General features: G+C 45.8%; 1 protein-coding gene across 3 annotated transcripts; it reads right to left on the reverse strand.

Annotated features, from left to right (window-relative positions):
* Positions 1–460: 460 nt before the first annotated feature.
* HDAC3 (histone deacetylase 3) lies at positions 461–20,734 on the reverse strand. 3 transcript variants are annotated; one of them, XM_037906574.2, is made up of 15 exons: positions 19,941–20,734; positions 15,977–16,059; positions 12,187–12,329; positions 10,359–10,440; positions 9,901–9,957; positions 9,750–9,805; positions 7,653–7,786; positions 7,261–7,341; positions 7,104–7,177; positions 6,798–6,862; positions 6,274–6,363; positions 6,020–6,078; positions 3,942–4,021; positions 2,099–2,256; positions 461–1,770 (listed from the first exon to the last, which is right to left on the reverse strand). In XM_037906574.2, the coding sequence occupies exons 1-15, from the start codon at positions 19,993–19,995 to the stop codon at positions 1,701–1,703; spliced, it is 1,287 nt and encodes a 428-aa protein (XP_037762502.1). In that variant the 5' UTR covers positions 19,996–20,734; the 3' UTR covers positions 461–1,700. The 3 variants fall into 3 exon arrangements, with proteins under 3 accessions (XP_037762502.1, XP_037762503.1, XP_037762504.1); XM_037906575.2 differs by lacking the exons at positions 15,977–16,059; positions 19,941–20,734 and adding an exon at positions 14,736–15,608; XM_037906576.2 differs by lacking the exons at positions 9,901–9,957; positions 10,359–10,440; positions 12,187–12,329; positions 15,977–16,059; positions 19,941–20,734 and having other exon boundaries at positions 9,739–9,757.
* Between the last annotated feature and the right edge of the window lie 948 nt (positions 20,735–21,682).

The raw sequence follows: 21,682 nt of genomic DNA on the forward strand, positions 1-21,682 counted from the left end.
CCAGGAAGTTTTATTAGTGGACTGCTCCACAGACATCAAGAGAAACATCTAATGATTCTGGCTAGTGAAAGCTTATCTGGTGAATAAAAGCTGATAACATTTTAGCTAACAAAGATGACTCTCAACAATTGAGAGGGGCCCAATCACCATGCGGGGCAGTTGTGGAGGACAGTTAGAGACCCAGTAATGGGGAACTCAGCCTTGGGTGCTAGGGTTAGGGAAATAAGGGTGGGACACATAGAAAGGTACAGAGACTCAAGGAGGTTTGTGGCTAGAAAGGACCATTAATTGTAAATGCCTTCTCCAAGCATGCCCTTAAGAGCAAAGGCTTGTTGCTCCCTGCAAGGCGGTCAGTTCATCTGCACAGAGGGCACTAGCTAGAAGCCTTTGGTGCTTTCACTCAGAGGCATGGACAGAAGCAAACCATTCATAAGCTTTTCAGACAAAACAGCAAATCACATACAAAAAATACCATCTTGGTTTATTGTTTAAAAACATTGGTAAAACAAACAGAAAAGAACAGAGAGCAGGAGGCTGATGCCCATTCCACTCCCCAGCTAAGACAAAATTCTCCAAACACAGACAGCACGAGCCCCCAGGCTCAGACCAAGCATTCGGGATTGAGGGTACCCCCTAGGAGAAAGGTCCCTACGCTGTGGTAGGGGTAGAAAAGCTCATCTTTTCAGCTTCAGGCGCCACTTCCCTCACCACAGAACAGAATGAATTCTTCCAGGTTGTTAGTGAGGGGAAAGGCCTTCCACTTAGGGTATGTGATTCACCCCAAATTCTCTATCCATGTATAAAAGGGCCTGGGCTAGGGGAGGGAAAGGTGTCTGAAGGTTACAACAGAAGTGGGAATGCACCACACCAGGGTATGGCACAGCCCCCTGCAACCAACCCCTGCACCCTCTGCTCCAAAGTAATTTGAGCCTGAGGGAAAAATCTAGATAGGGAGCTTGGGACAAAACCAAATATGGCAAATAGCTGTGGTTCTTGTCAGCAGACACAGAACGAAGCTACTCCAGAGTAAGACAAAGGCTACACTCTGAATACGTTCTCCCCTCCCTGTTCCACCAGGTTGGACCCAGAACTGCCCAGTCTCACCCCTTCCCCAAGTCTCAACCCCAGAACTGATCTTGCCTCTTTACTGCGTTTCCCCAAATACAGGAACTTAGGATGGCTGGAAAAGCTGGCAGAAAGTGAACCTCACTGCAGGTTTCAGTGGACTTCAGATCTTTTGCCTGAGCAGAGGGACAAGGACACATTGAGTGGTGCTGATGAAGGGGACAGGGAGATTCTAGGCACCACAGCACTGACTCCCATCTCTCTGGCTGGAGCCTGAGCTGTATTGAGAGGAGCTGGTGAAGCCACTGCAGACTGGGCTCTGAAACTGGTTGTATGGCAGCAGCACAGAGACCATGGTGTGGATCCAAGTGTCACATGAATTTCCATTTGCCCTAGTGGTGAGAGTCAGAGCCCTGAGGAATTGGAGAAGGTAAGAAACAGGTTTCACTGCTCTATGACTCCGTAGATAGCCAGCCTGCCCCGGCAGTGCTGCTCCTGCTGCCACATGCGTCAAATATAAAGGGGAGGTCCAAGAAGAGACCTTTTACTGGCTCATGTGTATCCCAGTCATCTCCACCAAGCACCAACGTCTTAATAGGGACCGCCCCACAGTTCAGAGTCCAACAACTCAGCCCTCAGATCTCGACATCACTTTCTTTATCATTATCGTGGTCACCATCATAGAACTCATTAGAAGCCTCAGGCCTAAAAGACAGACAAGAACATAAGGACAGGCAGCCTTTTCCAGCATTTTCAGAAGAGCAGAGTTTGTCTAGACAAAGGGATAAGAACATGTTGCTAGAAAGAGGGACACATCTCCTGGCCTAGCAGACATAGGATATGTCCTCTGAGGCATGTAACCACATGCTAGTAGAGAAGTTTCTCTGGATAGGAAGCAGAGAATCAAAAGGGATGCAATATCTACTCTGGGATGTGAACAGTCCCCACCATATCTCCCCTCACTGGGACGGGATGAACATAAGAGAGGAGCCCCTTTCCCAGCTCATCAGAACAAGAACCAGAGGTGCAGTACCTGTTGTAGTTCTCCTCAGAGCCTCTCTCCTCTGGATCAGGCTCGTCCGCACGGTCATAACTGAGCAGGTCAGAAGGAACATCATGGATCTGGACACTGGGGGCATGGTTCAGCATTTTCAGATTCTCAAATATTGTCTGTCTGATTTGATCCAAGTACTGGTTAGGAACAGAAGGAGCAGATCAGCTTAGCTAGATTGAAGAGACAGTACCACAACTGCTGGCATTAACACCTGCCTGTACCATGCATGCCCTAAGGCCAAGCAAATGGGGGATGGATAGCTCAGTGGTTTGAGCATTGGCCTGCTAACCCCAGGGTTGTGAGTTCAATCCTTGAGGGGGCCGATCTGGGACAAAAATTGGGGATTGGTCCTGCTTTGAGCAGGAGGTTGGACTAGATGACCTCCTGAGGTCCCTTCCAACCCTGATATTCTATGATTCTATGAAATGCCATCAGTGCAAATGGCTTTAAACTGTAGCATAGAACATAATATACTCAACCCAGGCACTGAGGGGTTGGTCTACACTTAAAAGGATGCAGCTGTGCTGCTGTAGCACTTCAGCAAAGACACTATCTACGCTGACAGGAGGGCTTCTCCCATTGCCATAGGTCAGTGGTTCTCAACCAGGGGTACGTGTACCCCTAGGGGTTTCCAGAGGTCTTCCAAGGGGTACGCATCAACTCATCTAGAGATTTGCCTAGTTTTACAACAGGCTACATAAAATGAACTACCGAAGTCAGTAAAAATTAAAATTCCATACAATGACTTGCTTATACTGCTCTAAATACTACACCCTGAAATGTAAGTACAATATTTATATTCCAAATGATTTAGTTTATAATTATAGGATACAATGAGAAAGTAAAAAAATTTTCAGTAAGAATGTACTGCGACACTTCTGTATTTTTGTGTCTGATTTTGAGTTCTGTTTTAAGCAATTAGTTTAAGTGAGGTGAAACTTGGGGTACGCAAGACAAATCAGACTCCTGAAAGGGGTACCGTAGTCTGGAAAGGTTGAGAGCCACTGCCATAAGGGTTATCCACCTCCCTGAGAGGCAGTAGCTATGTCAATGGGAGACTTCTCCTGTCGATTAGCACTAGTCTACACTGGGAATTAGGTCGGTGTAACTGCATTGCTGAGCAACCTAGTTATATAGACATAAGTCCGACGTAGGACCAAGCCTAAGATTAAGGGCAGGGGCTTCAGAAGTGGAAAGGAAATTGTAAGAGGACCTTCAAGTTTCTCAAATATGACGTATCTTTGGAGAGCTCCCTACATCTCAAAGATGCTGTGGGGCTGCAAACATAGGTGCCAGCTCCCAGAGAAAAATTAGCAGGTGCTTAGCACCCACTGGCAGCCAAGCTTCCCTGCCTCCCGCTGCCGGCCCCCGCCAATCAACTCCTCCCCCTCCTTCCCACTGCCTCCTGCATGCCGCAGAACAGCTGGGTGTGCAGGAGGCGCTGGAAGGGAGGGAGGAGCGGGAATGGGGTGCGCTCAGGGGAGGGGCAGAAAGAGACAGGGAAGAGGTGGGGCAAGGGTGGAGTAGGGGTGGGAAGAGGCAGGGTGAGGGCTTGGAGGAAGGGATGTAGTGGGGGATGGGGAAAATTAGAAGCCGGCACCTGTGGCTGCAAAGAAGAAAGCATGTTGTCCAACACTGTGATGAGCAGGAAAGCCTCTTGTTGCCCTGCCCTGACAAGTTTTTCCTGGGTGAGCTACTGGCTGAACTCCACCTGGTTTCACAGGATCTAGCATCAAGCAGAGACCTTTTCTTTTCAGACTACATCACATCTATGTTGGGTGATGCAGAGTAGCATGTCCAGGACAAGGCCAGAGACACTCACCTGTCTAGAGTTCTGGTTCTCAATTCTTGTACTGACATCTGGGTGGAGGGTGAAGTCTGGAGCAAAGTACTCAAAGTATTCTGTGAGGGAACCAGTAAAGAGTTAAAGATCGGGGTGAGGGGAGTTTGAAACTAGTTTTTCTGAAACACTGTTCTGCAGAGATGGGAACAGTCTACCCTACACCATGCTAGCTGTCACCATACCATCAAGAGCACAGTGAGAGCCAACTCCGTCATCATGAGGGGTACGCTGCCAGAAAGAAAAGAGAAAGCCCACAGGAACATTGTGTGAGGAATTTAGAACACATGATACTGTAATGCAGATATGTCTGCCCAGTGAGGCCCATCACAGATGGGGGATGTGTACAGTAGGAAGAAAGAAAGATCTAGAACACATGGGTTAGGATCAGAAGATACTACTGCTTCAGCCCCACTCTGGTTAACATTCATTAACATAGAGTGTGGAATCCAGCTAACGTCCCTGAAGCATTAGAACATCAAGGCACATTAGCTAAATTTATGAAGAGAGTGGGGAAACTCAGATTAATTTATTCCAAGGCTAAAAGGAATCATTGTGATCAACTAGTCTGACCTGCTCTATAACAACACAGGTCAGAGACTTTCCTAAAATAATTCCTAAAACAGATCTTTTAGAAAAGCATTCAATCTTGATATAAAAATTGCCAGTGATGGAGAATCAACCACAACTCTGGCAACTTGTTCTAATGGTTAATTACTGTCACTGTTAAAAAATTATATCTTATTCCCAATCTGAATTTGTCTCATTTCAACTTCCAGCCACAGGATCGTGTTATACCTTTCACTGCTAGACGAAAGAGCCCATTATCAAATATCTGAAGGTACCCTGCAGGTATTTATAGACTGTAATCAAGTCATCCCTTAACCTTCTCTTTGTTAAAATAAATAGATTGAGCTCTTTGAGTCTAGCACTATAAGGCGGGTTTTCTAATCCTTTTAGTCATTCTTGTGGCTCTGAACACTCTCCAATTTATCAACCTTCTTCTTGAATTGTGAACACCAGAACTGGATACAGGATTCCAGCAGCCATTACACCAGTGCCAAATACAGAGATAAAATAACCTCTCTATAGTTATTCAAGATTCCCCTATTTAGGCATCCAAGAATCACTTTAATCCTTTTGGCCACAGCATCGCACTGGGAGCTCGTGTTCAGTTGATTATCCACCACCACTCCCAAATCTTTTCCAGAGTCACTGCTTCCCAGGATAGAGTCCCACATCCTGAAAGTATGGCCTACATTCTTTGTTCCTAGATGTATACATTTACATTTAGCCATATTAAAATGCATAGTGCTTGCTTGCACCCAGCTTTCCACGCGATCCAGAGAGCTCTGTAACAGTGACCTCATCCTTTTCATTATTTACCACTCCCCCAATTCGTGTGTGTCATCTCCAAAATTTCTCATTGATGATTTTATGTTTTTTTCCCAAATCATTGATAAAAATATTAAATAGCATAGAGCGAAGAACAGATTCCTGTGGGACCTTACTGGAAACACATTCATTCAATGATGATTCCCCATTTGTCATTGAGACCTGTCAGTTAGCCAGTTTTTATTCCATTTAAAGTATCTTATGTTGATTTTATATCTTTCTAATCCAATGATACTCAGACTGCGGCTCACAAGCTGCAAGTGGGCTCTTTAAAACGCTGTGTAATATAATTATTAACCAATCTAAGTTATTAACCAATCAAGATGCTTTTACTATGTTATCAATCAATTTTAGTTGATACAGTAAATACTTGGTCAGTCATTTTGATGTGAGAAATAATATATATATGATTAGAACAGTGATATTCAGGCCTCTGGTTCAGGAGCCAAATTAGCAATCAGTATTACCCAAAAGAGCCACAGTCATGGAATTAATTGTTTAATTTACTATAGTATTATCTATTCATATTTAAACATGGAAATATTTAGGGTGTGTGTGTGTGTAGATGTCTGACTGACAGGCCTATACTTACCCAGGTCAACCCACTTACCCTATTTAAATATTGGCACAACATGGTAATCTGTAACAAGATGATGCTGACTCACCACTGTATGGGAGTTCCTCACTAATGGCTTCATCCACAAGCAGCGATGTTTCATAGGTCCTAAAAACACAGAACATTATACTCAGTCCAGAAAAGATCAACTCTTCCCCCCATTACACAGTACTTACTGGCAGTCTGCCTGAAACTCAGAGCCAGTTACAGCTGAATAAAGGTCCTAAGAAGCACAAGCATTGATAACCCTCACGTCATCTGCAACAAATAGGACATTCTTCAACAAGCATGTGAAAGACTCACCAGCATCGTGCCACATTACGAACGGTATAGCCACCTCCTCCCAGCACCAGAAGGGGGATGTTGAAACTCTTTACATACTCCACACACTCCCTAAAAACCCAAAGCAGAAGGGGAACCTGTGACTGTTAGCAGCTGATCTAAGCTCATCAATGCAGCACCACGCTCAACCCAATAACATACCTAACCGTATGATACACAGAGTTCAGGGCTCCCATCAGTGAAACCCAAACCTTGCCCGGATGGGAGCTGTTCTCATGGCTTGAGAGAAATCTGAGCTTTGTTATTCATGCATTCTGGCAGAGCATTGCTGGAAGAAATGTTGCGAGATCCCAAATCTAGTCTGGGGAATCTGCTTCTGCAGAATCTTACCCCTTATTCGCTCTTCTGAGGAGAGCCTCCTATCACACAGGGAACTAGATTGCTCTCGTTGAGCTCAAGTCTCGCAGTGAAGGACCCAATGCATTCTTTCACAGACTGCAATGATGGGCCTTTAAATGCTCCATCCACACCCCTGCTGAACTTACCCATGTCCTCTGATACTGAGGTTAAAGCAACCCAGACGGTCACAACCCAAGGAGTCAGCACCGCACTAGGGAAGAGAAAGAACAGCTGAGTCCTGGCTAAGAAGCATTACTCTCCAAATGCACATCCTAACAAGCCATCAGCACCCCACAGATATACCCACCTACCACAGAGCCACAAGCAGTATTCCAGCCAGCCTGCACCCATCTGTCCATATTTCCCCAGGGAGCCACAGATGCATATACTGGAGAGTGCATAGCTCCTATCCATACCCTCTGCAACATATGCACACAGACCCGCTCTCCTACCTGCAGCACTATGCATGTGGGCTGGTAGTAGTCCACCACCTGGTTAATGACTGGCTGGAAGAGGTGTTTATAACCTTTAGAGAGAAAGGCAGATTGTCATCATGGCTCAAGAGGGCAAGCAGGGACATCAGGGGGGCAGGGAAAGCATTCCACTTACTTTGGTCATCAATGCCATCCCGCAGTGGCACATTGAGGCAGTAATAGCGGCCACTCTCTGCCCCAACCTCGTACATGTCACCTGGCAGAGGAAAGGAGGCACAGTCACAGCACACAAGGATCAGCTCTGAAACTTCATAGGTGTGGGCAGTACAGACAACAGCAAATCAAGACTTCTGCCAATGGACCCAATCACGGCATGAAGATCCTTTCCACCTACTCTGCAAACTACTGCGGGACCATATCCTTCACCCAGCCTCTCCCCACTCTCCAGAACTCCTTTCTTCAGTCATCTCTCTCTGAAATCAGAGACCCAGAACCTCACACTACTACGTAACAGCAGTGATTGGGGCCTGAAATCTGCATTTCACTGGGGCAGTGAAGATTCTGTACCTGTACCAGGGAAGAAGTAGTTCCCATATTTGTGAAAAGATACTGTCATGACACGGTCTGTCAAGTAAAAGGCCTCCTGAACACCATCTCCGTGATGAATATCAATGTCAATGTAGAGAACACGTGGGTGATACCTGCCAGAAACAGGAGACAAAGGCGCATTACAGTCCACTGGTGCCATCCCAACTACAGCAACCACTTTGCTATGGCTTCCTAAAATCCACCCCCCATAACACAAGTCTGTAATGCGTCAGAGGCCTTCCAGCTCAGCAACCCCATCTGGTCCCCCCTAAGGTCTCTGGAGAATATTTCTGTCATTAGACCATAAAGTAATATTTGCGTAGAGCATCTACCATACAAACAGTACCTTAAAATACTCTTGTCTGTTATATCTGGAGAGAGAGAGAGAAATTAAGAGGCACAAACAAGGAACAACAGGTTTGAAGAGTAGACTAGAGACACGATGGAAAGCACATGAAAGAGAGAGATGCAGAGGGCTCGTTCAGATGGCAAAGGTTGCAGAGAAGGTTCTTGACCTGGCAGAAGCAAGATTATGCAAAGCGTCAGGGAGGAGGCCACTGCTGAACACACAAAGCGAGAGGAACCTGCGATGAGGCTGGGTAGTGCAAGTCCATGAATTGACTGACTTATATAGTCAGAGAAGGTTAGAAAGCACTTTATGTACAAAAGTCTTTGCCCTGAAGAATTTACAATCTAGTTAATCTTTAAAAATTAGAGCAATTTTTAAATGCTCCTGAAATGAATGGGGAGTAAAGTAATTTGAAGATGGAAGCAGTTGTTCTTCCCTGTATGTGCCACAGCGCTGGCATCATCACTCTCCAGTGCTGGAGTCTGGAGAGCCAGGACTTGAGGTCAGGGGAACGAAGTGCAGTCATCCAGATGGACGCCTGAATGTGGATCCCAGCCACGGTGGGCAGAAGGACACAGTGCCCAGGGGCACTATTGCATAGATAGCAACAGGCAGCATTGCAGAGACAGGGAATGTGGAAAAAGGCAAGCTGAGTGAAGGCTGAAGCCAAAGTTACTGAGAATGGAGGTCTGAATGCAGGGGAGAGAAAGGAGATGCAGTTGGGCTTGAGAAGTGTCCTCTTGTCAAGTGGACATTCAGGGGAATGCAGGAGAGATTAAACTTACTGGGCAATAAATTTACTGGGTCCATCAGGCAGAGGTCAGATAAAGCATCAAAACGTGTAAGTCCCCACTGTAAATGTTAACTAATGTTAAAGAGAGAAGGGACATAACCCTCAACAGAGCCAACACCCTGTTTGAGATGAGGTGACTGGTAATGCAGTAACATTTAGAGGTGGCAAACCTTGATTAATCCACAAAATATTAGAATGCCTTTCTAGAATTCTCCATCCCATTCCTTATGAGTTTAGACCTTTTTTTTGGACCACAATTACACTTTTTTGACCAAAGCGGAGGTCCCCATTATGCTGTCTCCAGTGATGTCCAGCTCCCTTTCCTGAGTCAATACAGTTAAATTCAGAATCCAGAAAGATTCTCGTGTAGTTCAAATTTTTCCTTCCAAAGAGCAACACTTTGCATTTATCACAAAGTGCTTAACAATGGCAAGAATTATACACACATTAAGCCTCACAAGTGCCCTGTGAAACAGAAAAATATTTCACAGATGGTAAACTGAGAAAACAAACAAAGCTAGCACCAGCTACCCTTATTCTCAGTCCTCTGCCTTAACTGAGAACTATTCCCGCTCCTGAGGATGAGAACGGGATAGTAAGTCAAGAACTGAGCGTTTGAGACTCTGCAATGGCAGGGTCTTGGCAGAGAAGCAAAGCTACCAGTAGAGACAGAGGCTGGAGACGTAAGAGCAGAATCATGCCAGGGACACATCTGAACAGCTGTTAGGCTATAGAAGACACCTGAAATAGAGACTGTCCAGGGCATCCAATGATCAGCTATGTCTAAGGCATAACTGAAATTAAGAACAAGAAGGGAAGAACCCTCTATCAGCAGAGGGGATCCTATTACGACCACATCACACAGCATTACCCTCCCAGAGCAACACTTCTAATCCAGAACAGTATCACAGCTGCACTCACACCGAGTCCTTACTTGAGCAGCTCCAGAATGCCGATAACTATGTCATTGACGTAACAAAACCCAGAAGCCTGCAGTGCAAAGAAAATAAAATGGAGTCAAAAGAAGAGCAGCAATGAGCCCAACTTTGAGTGAGAGACAGAAATACTTAGACTTGTGTCATTACCTCAAACTTCTTGGCATGATGCAGGCCTCCAGCCCAGTTTATTGCAATATCACAGATCTAAGAAAGGAAGAGCTGATTAGCTCAAAGATAAGAGCAAGACAGCAACAAACCCAAGCCCAACCCTGCATGTCAGTATGGACGTCAGCCTGCCCCCATGTTGTGGCTCACAATAATTATTTTTTCCCCTTTCTCCCCACCCATCCAGTCCCTTCAGATGCCCCGCTATCTGTCATCCAGTCAAGCTACTTACGCGGTACTACATCAGTGTTTGCAATCAGTCAGTGTAGGGGCAGGAGGAATCCAAGAGATTTCCCCACAAATTAACAGCCAGGTGACACCGAGTTGGTGTTTGTACAATAAGAATATGTGGTATAGGTTATTTTAGGGACTCCATCCCCCACAGCAGCCAGTTGGCATGTCAGTGTTCAAAGAGAACAAGAATATCAGCTCAGAGTTACCTTGTTGTTCAGTTGCGTTGCTCCCTGCAGCGAGGCCCCAGTATAGCGAGAGCAAAATTCGAAAAGACCTGGGAACACTGGACTGCAAAAAGAGAACACAAAATTCAAACAGAACAGAACCTCCCAACCTCAGATACATGTCTCCAGGATTAAGATCAGAACGAAACTCTCAGTGACCACTGGACAAATAATATCAAAATGCAGTCTCTGCTAGAGAAATGTTAATTTGGGGTCATTCTGACCCTGTTCACTACAGACTACACGACAATAGGCAACATTACACCATCCTTTGCAAACACTATGGAAAACTTGGTGGATTTGATAATAATTACAAGAAACTTTCAAGTTACTCTGGAACAATCTTGTTCATCATATACTCCAGACCTGGAGAATGGGAAACATACAGACTAAATCCTGCCCTCTACTATGCTGATGCATATATGGGGATAGGTTCTGGAGAGAGAAAACACAAAGCATCCTGTGCCAGGGAGACAGCAGGACTTCACAGCAAAACAATGATAACATGGAACACGGCTGTCCAAGAGATTTGCTCACACACCATCTTCCCATGGGGTTGTAGTCTGTTAGTTTGTAGATGCTCCCCAGTTCATTCACCTACCTAGTGCATAGACTGCTGTGAGCAATAAATTGTATCCATGGACGCACAATGCTCTTGCTCAGAGTAGCAAAGTATGTCTCATCTCCACCATGCAATCCCACTCTAGCCAGCATGATCGCTACGGCAGAAGAATTCCTATACTCACTCTCAGTGACTCACAGCATGCACACATTAACAAGTGCAAGTCATAACATATCAATGTGTACACTCCAATCTACCAGAAATAAAATATAGACCTCAAATCTGTTGTTCCCATGTGTTTTGCTTGTTAACAGGCCCCAGAGCTTATATCTGACCACACTGTTTTCACAAAAGTAGAACTATAGTTAAATTAACCCAATGAGAGGATTGGCTGAGGGAGAAAGCAAATACCACTGCCATAGGAGTGCAGGCCTGAGAGGTGTGTGAAAACATGTAATATGGCCACCAATGGAGAGAAAGAATGACAAATCAGCTCACCCTAAAGCAGGTGGCAGCCTGACCTGCATCTACAGCACTTTATAGTCCTGCAAATAGCTGAAACTCCCAGCAGACTGTGTATTTAAGAACACAGGGCTTATTCAGTTTGGAGAGAAGGAAACTATGGAAAAGCAAGGACAGCAGCCTCTGCCTCCCACAACTAAATCTCATCACTTCTCATCCTGTCCTCACTGATTAGTGGGAATACTAGTATACAGAGACTGTACTGTTATCCTATTATTTATTGCTTGAGGTCAAGATTTTCAAAATTGACTAGTGATTTGGGGTGCAAAGTTTGAGACATTGATTTTCAGAGTTTATGTGCACTTTCTGAAAGTCAGAATCTTTTAAGTTTTCTCAAGTTTGGCACCCAAAAAACTGAGGCAACCAAATTTATTAGCCACTTTTGAAAATCTCTGTCCAAGTTTTCAAGAGCTAGGAGCCTCACGAACCCAAGTAAAGTTACAGTCCCTAACTTAGAGTTTATGGTCTAGATTCAGACCTAACAACTGAAACTCAAAGAGATTAAAAAGAGGAGGGAGAGGAAGATTTACAGCAGCAACAGTTACTCAATAAGGTGTGTGCAACATCTTGATGGCTCCATTAAACTGCAGGGCTTTTTTAGTTAAAAATGTAGAATTCATACATTTAATGGAACCATTATGATGCATACATACCACACCAAGTAATCACATGAGATTACTGTAACCCTTGTGCTTCCCATTCACCTGCTAGGTGCTATATACTCACCAGTCATCACCCACATTGAAGGCATTGAGGCTCTTGGTGAATCCTTGCATGTTGTTGGGACTCACCCTCTGCAGGAAGTCTATATAATCCTCCGAGTGGAAGCGACACATATCATGCTGGGATGCCTGGTATGGTTTAAAAACCTTCAAGAGAAGGACACACAACAGTTATTTCCTGCTCAGAGTTGGGTTTACCTTGGCTACCACAAATCTCACCACCAAATAAACTCCAAATAGACAAATACCCCAAATCACTGTGTCAGTCTAAAAATGCTCAACTATGTGCTCAGCTTAACAAGTGTCATGCAAATTTTAAATAAAAAATGGTCAGGAAAGTAGGGATTGATTCAAGAGATGGTGTTCACAACAATATGAATTTGCCAACATTGCATTTTTTCATATTAAAGTACACTTTTAACTAAGTTAACAATCAAGAATACTACATATGTACAATGAGATGAAATTAAGTTGCTCTGAGATTAATCAGAACCTTAAGTTTTGCCTTTCTTTTTCTGTCTCTAATTAAAACGTATACTTTTAACAAAATTAAGAAATTTTTGCTTTTTAAAAAAATTGGAGAAAGTATGGGCTTGTGTACCTGGGGAAATGTATTCACATAAGTACACAGGTATAACTCCCCATGTGGACAGGGTTATTCCGGAATAAGAGTGACCTCACAGGGAGTTATACCAGTATAGCTATATCGGTATAATTATATCGTTATTGTTATTCTGGTAAATTTTCCTGCATAGCCAAACCCACAGAGCTGCAAAACAGAACTACTCATCTATTCGATGCACAAAAACAAACCTCCACAATTACAGATATGCACAAATGTGTCTATCCTCTATTTCACAGATTTTAAACTAAAACACTCAGTAGCTTCAGGAAAAAAAATAGCTGAAGCACGACGTGAGCCTATGGAAACATGCAACTACAGAGTACTACTGACAAATACCCACACAGAGTTTTTTAAACTGGCCTTAACTTTAAGAAAGTATCAAACTTTTAACCTGAAAGAACGTTATCATTTTAAAAAGAAAGATTAGAGATCCAGGAAGTTAAATAATTTATATTTAAAAAACCCAAACATTGGAAGTTTGAGAATTCACAGTTAAGGCCCATCAAATAAGCTATTCTTCCCAATCAGTAGCTCTTCTGTGAAAGGTACAAATGGAGACCAACAAGTATCCTTCTAGCATGGCTGGTTGCTATTTATAAAAATAATTGCCTCACAATTTCAAACAGGTATCTTGAAATCCACATCTGAAATCATGTATTTTTGGCATTTCCCCTCAACACTTAAATGGTACACCACCTTTGGCTGTGGACATATTATTTAATCCATATGACCCACTCGTGTTGCAGAGTATATATTTCTGACGCCAGATGGTACATTGTGACAAATATGATGTGCCCTGTAATAATTTGCAAGAACTGTATGTTGGCCTGGATGAGGAATGGTATTTTCTGTATGAATATTCTGGTTTAAGTGCTTCTCACTAAGAGACTTCCTGGGATGGATCAGGCAAGAAAGAGGCAATGGCTCAAGATGGTCCCTATCAGTTTTCACTTACGAGTTGTTCCAGAAGAACACCAGAACTATTAGCTCCAATGACTCAGGGCCTGTGGGACTTATTTAACCATGAGCCAACTAATGCAGAAATAATCCTCTTAGATAGGATAAAAAAAAAAAAAAAAGACTCTTGGAGGTGCAAAGAAAAATCCAAACCGAGACAGGCAAAAACCCAGGAACAAGTAGGAGCATCTGAAGAAGCTAGGCTTGTCTAGGTCACCATTATAAGATGACAATACTATAGGCACGGGACAGAGGCATATCTACCCTTGTAGGTGAAATTCATATTATAGCTGGAGCTAGGACTGCCATTCAGAGAAAGTTTTCTGACTTCCAGACTTGTCAGCTTAAAATGAAAAACTTCAACTATTTCTACAAACACACTCAACGTTTCATATGCTGCCTCCTTTCGTGTAGCAAAATCAAAGATCTTATTCTGCCTGTCACTGTGGTGCTTGCAGAAAACATGCTTGATTAAAAAAGCAGGTGATACTCTCAAAGAAGTGCCCTTATCAGATGACACTGTATCAGAGAATTGAAGAAATTGCTGAGGATATTGTTTCTCAACTTGTAGAGAAACTTAAAATGGCAAAAACATTTGCCCTTCAGCTTGATGAGTCCACGGATATTAGTGGAGAAGCTCAGCTGAGTGCTTATGTTTGCTACCCTGAAACCACTGATATCAACGAGCACATACTGTTTTGATAAAGTATGGAGAGTACATTTTTAAACTGACTTTTTTTAAAAAACACAATAGGAGTTGGAATTTATGCAAATTTCTCTGCACTGATGGGGCCACTGCAATGACCAAGAGAGTGAACAGGCTTGTAGCTAGGATCAGGAAAGAAAGTCCTTCCTTGCAGTCAGGGCACTGAGAATTTGCTTCAAAAAAGATGAGTTTTGAGCTGCATAAAGTTTTTAATGAGTCTGTCAAAACTGTCGACTTTATCAAGTCCAGGCCACTCAGTGCTCACCTGTTTTGCATTCTGGTAAAGAGATGGGGTCAGAACATCAGCAACTGTTGCTTCACACGGAGGTTCACTGGCTTTCAAGAGGGAAAGTACTTGACAGATAGTTGGAATTATGCACAGAAGTTAACTTGTTTATTTCTGATAATTAATCCCCTCTTGCTTCTGTGTTTGACAACACTCTGTGGTTAGCTCAACTTGCCTATCTCGCAGATATATTTAGCAAACTGAATGATCTAAATTGTCCATGAAAGGCCATGACACTAACAGTCTGAATCTCTATGATAATGCGAAAGCTTATATCAAGGAAACTAAATTCTGGAAGTCCAAATGTCGATACAAAAACTTTACCTGTTTTCCAATGCTTCATGAGGTCTGAACAGGGGAAATTGAGCACAGCAAAATTATTTCCCCAACATTCAACTCATTCCCCAACTCAACTCAACTCAATTGGGTAAGAAACCCATTCATTTTATCAGATGTTAGCAGCAGTAACAAGTCTGCCAGGCAGCAAGAAAATCTTCTTGAGTTCTCCTCAGACCACAGTCTGCAAATGAAGTTTAATGACTCTACACAAACCTAGTTCTGGTGTTTAGTACAGAAAGAGTACATTAACCTTGGGAACCATGATGTTCTGTTTTCTTTTGGGTCAACATATATTTGTGCAGTCTCATTTTCGGCTATGTCTGCCACCAAGACAAAGAATAGGAATACACTTAATGTGAAGAAAAACCTAAATCTTGCTGTCACTTCACTGCCTACCAGAATTACAAGGCTCACAAGTGAAAAATACGCTCAAGTATCACACTGAAATAGTTATATTCCAATCGATATATTTTATAATTATTCGGTAAAAATGAGAAAGTAAGCAATTTTTCAGTAATAGTGTGCTGTGACACTTTTGTATTTTTATGTCTCATTTTATAAGCAAGTAGTTTTAAGTGAAGTGAAACTTGAGTACGCATGTCAAATCAGACTCCTGATAGGAGTACAGTAGTCTGGAAAGGTTGAAAACCATTGGCTTAAAGCATCCCTGATAGATAGAGAACCATGTTCTATCCTAATACAGTTCCATTACTTTTGTGTACACAGGCAAGAATAAGCCATAATATAAAATGGTTCAGACAAGCATATTTCATAACTGTATTTTAACGTGGTTATGTCTGCAGCATATGTAGGGCTTTACAGGCACAGACAATGCTCCCCTGAGACGGGAGTCTCAGCATCATCAGATACATGAGGCTTACTATCATCTTCTTGTAGAGCCCATAGTGAAGCACCAGACTGTGGGTCAGTGCCAAGCGATGAGGCTTCATGGGATGTCCTGCACCTGCAAAGAAAAAAAGAAGACAGTCAGCACCCACAGATCACACACAGTGGATTCATAGCTAGAAACACCACTCTCTGCAACCCTCCCCACCTCCCCCTGCCCTCTCCCCTCCCCACACACAGAACCACCTCCCTCTGCCTTCTCCCACCCCCACCCTCCCACACACATGGCCAGCTCCCCTTGCCCTCTCCCATCATCCCCCCATACACAGGGCTAGCTCCTCCTTCCCTGTCCCCTCCCCACCCCACACACAGGGCCAGCTCCCCCTGCCCTCTCCCCTCCCCACCCCACACACAGGAACACTGTGATGCTGTATGGAATCTGGGGGACACTTCAGAATATTATGAATACCAATATTATAAAACTGCAATGATTTATGCCAGACATGCCATGTAAGATATCTGCAAAAGTTATAATATGCCAGATATGATAATCTCATTTATGTGTTTCTATCACCTTTGTATTATGGTTTATAGATATGTATGTATGTCTGTATTTCAAACTTGTGTTATGCTTGTGGGTGACACCCCCAGACAGTTTAGCATCAGCACTGCCTAGCCTGCTTGATGGCCCATTAAGGACTATCAGCTATACAACTGACCCATTGAGAGAAGCCACAGGACTCAGCAAGGATGCATGCCTATGGACAGAAAAGGCTTCTAAGCCATGGGCTGGTCAGTTTGTGTTTGAAACAAAGGAAGCATAAGCCACATGGCAAAAGACTATAAAAACAGCATCTTCTCCATTTGGTCTTCAATCCTGCTTCTTACTTCTGGCGGAACTTTGCTACAAACTGAAGCTCTGAACAAAGGACTGAATGACTCATCCAAGCTGCGGACATATTCCAGAGGGCCTTTCAAGCCAACGAACTCACGAATACTGCTAGGAACCTGATATATGGACTTTGAAGTCTTTGTATGTATGTGACTGTTTTACTATTTAACAGCTCTCTTCTTGTTCTTTTTTCTTTATAATAAACCTTTAGTTTTAGACCAGGGGTGGGTAAACTATGGTCCGCGGGACACATCCGGTCCACCAGATGATTTAATCTGGCTCTCGAGCTCCTGCTGGGGAGCAGGGTCTGCGGCATGCCCTGCTCCCACGTTCCAGCCAGGGAGTGGGGTCAGCTCCACACCAACTCCTGGAAGCAGCGGCATGTCCGCCCTCCGGCTCCTACGTTTAGGGGCAGCCAGGGGGCTCTGCACACTCCCCCCACTCCAAGCACCGCCCCCACAGCTCCCATTGGCTGGGAACTGCAGAAAATGGGAGCTGCAGGGGTGGCGCCTGTGGACAGGGCTGCGTGCAGAGCTGTCTGGCCGCACTTCCACGTAGGAGCCAGAGAGGGGACATGCCCCTGCTTCCGGGAGCTCCTTGAGATAAGCGCCGCCTGGAGCCTGCACCCCTGAGCCCCTTCCATGCCCCAACCCCCTGCCCCAGCCCTGATCCCCCTCCCACCCTCCAAACCCCTCGATCCCAGCCTGGAGCCCCCTCCCACACCCTGAACTCCTCATTTCTGGCCACCTCAGAGCCCGCACACCCTCCTGCACCCCAACCCAAATTTCATGAGCATTCATGGTACACCATACAATTTCCATACCCAGATGTGGCCCTCAGGCCAAAAAGTTTGCTCTCCCCTGTTTGACACTAAAGGATTGGCTGGCAGCGTGGTATTTTGGGTAAGATCCGAACCTATACTGACCTAGTAAGATGGCTGACCCTTTGGGGTCAGAAGAACATTTTGTATATGTGAGTAGAGTTTTAAAATTACTTCTCACTGTTCTGGATCTAGGTGCTGATTGGGAGCCAGAGAACTGGAATGCAATAAATGGGGCAGTGTGGTTTATTTTTTTGCTTCTTGATAGCCAGTGTGGGGGATCAGAAGCACAGTCTGTGACTGGTTGGAGAGTTTAACTTCAGTGTTACCCACCAGTCTTGGGAGTACCTGCTCTCCCTTTTGCAGCCTGCCCTGACCTTGGTATTTCCAATGAGGGCTCCCCCAGGCACCACAGGTCACATTGGCATAGTCTTGGCAGGATCCACAGAACCAGACCATTTGGGTTTTGGATCAGAACCTCATGTTATTCCAAATTTTAAAATTTTGATACTGAAAGCGTTAAAGGTTAAAGTTAGTCACAATGAGTGATCGACAATCAAAACTGCAAGGCATAAGAGATAGCCAGCGTCTTCAGCATGAGAGAGAAATGGCAAAACTTCAGATGCAAGAGAACCACGTCTTGGCCCAGCTGCAAAATGAAGCTGAGGAGAGAGCCAGAGAATCTCACAGGAGGCGAATGGAGCTGCTGCAAGCTGAGACCCAAGTTGCCAGACTTAAATTCCAAATCAAAATAATGAAAGAACAGCAGGAACTGTGTTATCCTGGAAGCCCAGCTCCTCTCTACGGCAATGATGGAGACAGAATCTGCTCAGTTTATAAGAATGTTGGTTTGTTATTTAATAATGATGTGGTAACTATGTTTAATCAGGGTAACATCATAACCCAGTCCCAGAAAAAGTATGAATGTAAATCCTCTGTATTATCTGTAGCTAACAGGGAGATTTTTTGAAGAGGGGGTGTTTAACCAGGTATGCTATAACAAGGAAGAGTGTGTGTCTCTAGCCTTGGGATTGCGGAAAATAGCTGTTTGTCCAGTGAGAAAAGCAGTTTATATAGTGAAGAAATTTCTGACGGTGTGTCATATCTCAGAAGTGAATCTGGAATTAGAGGAAGTGCAGAAAGCAGCTCAGGAAAACATTTCTTCAGAGCAATGTAAACTTGGTCAGTTTGAAGCCCTAACTGAGGAAGGTACGGGTAGATTTCTGGTGGGTGCTGGATTGCTGGCAAGTGAAGTTTGTAGAAGCGAGCCTGAAACAGGTAAAAGTGATGTGCTTAAAGTAGCTCAGTGTGATGAGCCACTGTTTGTGGAAGGCAACAGTTTATCTGTTGAAGAAAAAACGGTTTCCAATTTTTTATCTGTTGCAAATAGCAGTGTGCCAAATGAAGGAGAATGTACCTCCAGTCCTTTGTGGAGCAGACAGAAGGTTCCTCTCAGCCTATGATGGCTGAGGATATTTCAGTTGTCCCAGAGGTGGTTCTGGACTTAACTGAAACTCAGGAAGGAAGTGTTCCTAAGCTTGTGTGTGGTAACCTGCACATGGTCAGTGAGAAAAGCTGCAGAGGGAAAGAGCATGCCTCTTCCAACCCTTTAACCATGGAGTGTAGCATTTTGCCTGAAAGGGGGTTGGTTATGTGAAAGTCCTCTTAATGTTCTAGAGATGATTCTGGATGTAAGTGAAACTCAGAGAGAGTTTGTTGTAGCTCCACAGAGCAATGCTCCCTATCCCCCGCTCCCTGCCCCCCCGGTGCCCTATCCGCCCAGGGCCTGCTCCCTGCCCTCCACCACCCACCCACCCAGGGCCCACTCCCTGCCCCCCCGGTGCCCTATCCGCCCAGGGCCCACTCCCTATCCTGCACCACCCACCCACCCAGGGCCCGCTCCCTACCCGGTGCCCTATCCGCCCACGGCCCGCTCCCTGCCCTCCACCACCCACCCAGGGCCCGCTCCCCCCGGTGCCCTATCCGCCCACGGCCCGCTCCCTGCCCTCCACAACCCACCCAGGGCCCGCTCCCCCCGGTGCCCTATCCGCCCAGGGCCCACTCCCTGCCCTCCACCACCCACCCAGGGCCCGCTCCCTACCCGGTGCCCTATCCGCCCACGGCCCGCTCCCTGCCCTCCACCACCCACCCAGGGCCCGCTCCCCCCGGTGCCCTATCCGCCCAGGGCCCGCTCCCTGCCCTCCACCACCCACCCAGGGCCTGCTCCCTGCCCGCCGCCCAGGGCTCAGGACGGGGCCGCTGACCGCCGCCGGCCACGCACCCTTACCGTAATGGAAGTTACCCACGTCCGGGTCATAGAAATAGGCCACGGTCTTAGCCATGGCGCGCCGCCGCTAGGACCTGCCGCCTCCGTGCCACGCCCACAATCGGTGACATCAGCGCGCCGCGCTCCGAGCCCCGCCCCCAACGCCGATTGCTCGCACGAGCCCGCCCCGCTGGGCCCTGAGCGGATTTACAGGGGGCGGGGCCCTGCAGAGCGGACGAGCCTTGGTTCGCGGCCGATCCCATCCCCCGCCGCGCTGCAATCAGAGTTTCTGCGCACGCAGCTAGAGGGGGTGTGACCCCCGCTGTCCTCACGGAGCAGCCTGGGGGAGCTCGTGTCCTCGCGGGTCCCTGCAGCCCCTGGCAGCGCCTGGCGCGGCCCCCTGGGGCGCGGGAGCCGGAACCCGCCCGTTTGCGGGGCCGCGCTGACACCGGGCCGGGCTGCCGGGAGCGCTGTACCCAACGAGGCGGCGGCGAGCGGGGCCCGGGGCTCAGCTCTTCCTTTCCCGCCCAGCGGCGGCCCGCTCGAGGCGCGCAGCGGCGCTTGGAGGAGAGGCCGCGGGGTCCCCCAGGCCGCCTTAGCGCCTCAGTGAACAGCACGGAGAAGCCTTAGGACGATCGCCCCGGCTCCGGAAAGCGCAGCAGCAGCCTCCGGGTGAGCGAGGCCGAGCTCTCTCCCAAGGCACAGAGGCGGGCAGTGGCAAGGCCACCCCAAGAGCGGAAAGGACGCAGCGTAAAAACTAACATCGCCAGTGCAGCCCTCGGTCCTCATGCCACGGACAGGAAATGCCAGTGGATGCCTATGACCCGGGACGTATCTGTCAATGTCACTCAAAACCGACTCCTCCTACCGGCCTCTATCCAAACTGCTAAAACCCTGCGCGGATACAAAATTTGTATCCACATGCGATCCGCAAACATGGTCCCTGGATATAAAGTGGATATCCACAGATTTGCAGGGCTCTGCAAACTGGCAAGGGTTAGGATGGTAAGAAGTCTCTCTGATAATTAAAGGGAGGGCCACAGCAATTGTTAAAAATAAAAATTGAAGCATAAAAGACTTGGAAATCAGTCTCTCCCTATGTCTGAGGGCAGGAAAAAACCACATAGGCACTAAAATAGGGACAGATTCCTTCTCCCACACAGAAAGACAGCAGTCTCAGCACAAGAGAAGGCCAGACCCAGAGCCTCAAAGAGAGATTATCTACTCCAGAACTACTTGAATCAAAGAGAGAAAGGGTGGTAAAAATCTGAGACTCACCACTTGATATAGCAATTGAAAATCCACTAAAAATATTTTCCTCTAATATGGCAACACCCTGTTAAATAGAGAGAACACCAGTAATGTTATCATATAATGTTTCACTGTACATAAGGTCACTCCTGTAATGTTTATTGTATTGTCTCTGATATTTACATAGATAGTATGTGCAAGCTTGCTAAGAATTCCTAAATAAAGATATACCTTAAAAAAGTAGTATTTCCCTAAAGCTTCAAGTAATAAAAGTTAGCAATATCATTAACTCCAGCCTTTGAGGGCATCTTTGAAAGCGAATGGGAAAATCTTTATATCTCATACATCAAACCTGCTGATAATGAGGTTCTGTAGACTGCACATGTCCCAAATGGCTATGTTAGTATTCAAAGGGCAGATTTTGCAGTGGCTGCAGAAGCCAAGGGAATTCTTGTCTCAACAGAAGGAACTCTCCCAAAGAGGAAATCAGACAGCCCTATAACAAACTTAAT

The sequence above is a fragment of the Chelonia mydas genome, chromosome 8 (genome assembly GCF_015237465.2).
Source record: "Chelonia mydas isolate rCheMyd1 chromosome 8, rCheMyd1.pri.v2, whole genome shotgun sequence".
Classification (NCBI taxonomy): Eukaryota; Metazoa; Chordata; order Testudines; family Cheloniidae; genus Chelonia; species Chelonia mydas.